The 1,950-nt window shown below is 35.0% G+C and overlaps 1 protein-coding gene across 1 annotated transcript; it reads right to left on the bottom strand.

Moving 5' to 3' along the window:
• Positions 1-760: 760 nt before the first annotated feature.
• On the bottom strand, positions 761-1,590 carry LOC112457794. Its single transcript, XM_025021029.1, has 3 exons — positions 1,198-1,590; positions 976-1,116; positions 761-890 (listed from the first exon to the last, which is right to left on the bottom strand). The coding sequence occupies exons 1-3, from the start codon at positions 1,446-1,448 to the stop codon at positions 761-763; spliced, it is 522 nt and encodes a 173-aa protein (XP_024876797.1). The 5' UTR covers positions 1,449-1,590.
• Between the last annotated feature and the right edge of the window lie 360 nt (positions 1,591-1,950).

Raw genomic sequence — 1,950 nt, 5'->3', positions numbered from 1 at the left:
AGAACCATTTTGGCTGAATTTTTTGGACATTATTATTGGAGTATAAATGTGAAGCTGCTATATTTTTTGATTGAAAATGGTCAACTTTGACCCCCTATATTTCTTAAACGGGGCGTATGCTCCTCTTAAAATTTTGCAGGGATTATTGGGTCATCATAAGTAACCATTTGGCATAAAAAAAGTTTCAAAAATCAAGGTACCAAAAACGGGCATTTTTTGCAGGGGGCTTGCCGATGCTCTTTTCATGTAATTTATAAGCCGAGTCACCAACCAAATGGCTATCTTGTGGGAATTTCGTAACATCTCCCAAATAATGTTGAACTTCTGATTGACGAAATACCCGTTGATTGTGGACAGATCCAACATGTCCAGCATAACAATGAATAAATTGGCATTTATGGTCACAAATAGCCTAAATAAGAAGAAAAATATAAACATATGTAAACTCAAAACTTCCCATTTTTGTCCCCTCGTTCGCAATTGATGTAATTATGTGGGGAGGTTTTGATTGCTTAAACTCACAATGCGTGTCGCAACGCGTGACGCGCTCACTGAGAACGTATCCTTAGATATTAAGACAGTCTTGAAATAAAAACGGACTACGAAATAAAATTTGAAGTAAAACAATAAACACACCTGAAGTTGGATGGAATGGTGACCTTTGCGATTTATATAACATTCGGGATTGTTTTTTGAGGCTGGAATGTTTATATGTGTTCCGTCTATAGCTCCAATAATTTTAGAAAATCCACTTGCATTTTTAAATCCTGCTCACACTTCGTTTAGGCCACTTAATAACAATAGGCGCAAGCTCATTGAGTGCCTTTACCACTATCTTTGTTATATATAAAGCAGTGCTTCTTCCAACATTAAATCGTTCACAAATTGACCTAAGCATAAAAAAATAAAAAGCTATATAAGATTTTAAAACTTAAATCATTGAATATATTAAATATTTAACAATAATTCTATTACCTAAAAGAATCTGGAGTAGCTAGTCTCCATAATGCCAACAGAAATTGTGTGCGCGGATCAATCATAGGTGTTCCAGGTATTACCCTTTTTAATCTTTGCTCGATACAAGATAAGATATAATCAAAAGTTTTAGGTAACATCCTAAATGGCAAAGACATGAAATATGAAAGACGTAAAATGTAATTTTTTAAAACAGAAATTATTAATATTAATAAACCATACCTGAAATGGGCTTTGAATTCTTTTTTAGTTAAATTTGGTATTATATGTGACACGTAATTTAAAATTCTTGGAACACGTCTTCTTACATTTCTACAATTTCTTATTATTTTTAATTCTTCATCATCGCTTTCTGATGATGAATCAGAAGAAGAATCTATTATTTCACGTATTATAACAACGGCAGTCGTTAAAATTTCGCGATTGTTATAATGCGTGATGATTTGCTCCTCTTGCTTCATAGCTTGCTCCATGATTTCAATTTTTAGGTTAATATTTGAAGTTAGGTTAGATCAAACGCGACGCTATTGCTGTTCATAGAGCTTGCATTCGCAAACGCTATCTTTGCTCTGCGAACGCAATTTGTAGTGTTAGCGTTGGTAGCGTGATAGCGAGCTCCCCAAACGCACCCATAGTATAGTAGTAACTAGGGTAAATGTTTACAATTAGGGCCTGACCTCCGATGACCTTGACCTTGACATATGTTGTCAAGGTCACCCTCCTGAGTGACCTTCAGAAGGTTTTAGTCGGGGGTCGCTATTCGTTAAAAAGTTATTAACAAAAAAAGTTTGGAAAATTTAGCAGTTATTTTGAGTATTGGAAGGCATAAATGACTAATATATATGTCGAAATAGTTCATTGTTCGCGAAATCGCTGATTAATCCCGGCGATGGAAGCGGGATGAGAAGGACGCGCGTGGAAGGTGTTAACTAAATATTTACTTTATTTTTGTGTAACTTAGACCACAATCTGAGC

This window comes from Temnothorax curvispinosus, unplaced genomic scaffold (genome assembly GCF_003070985.1).
Source record: "Temnothorax curvispinosus isolate PA1 unplaced genomic scaffold, ASM307098v1 QBEX01008288.1, whole genome shotgun sequence".
NCBI lineage: Eukaryota > Metazoa > Arthropoda > Insecta > Hymenoptera > Formicidae > Temnothorax > Temnothorax curvispinosus.
This window is presented reverse-complemented; position numbering and strand designations above follow the sequence as displayed.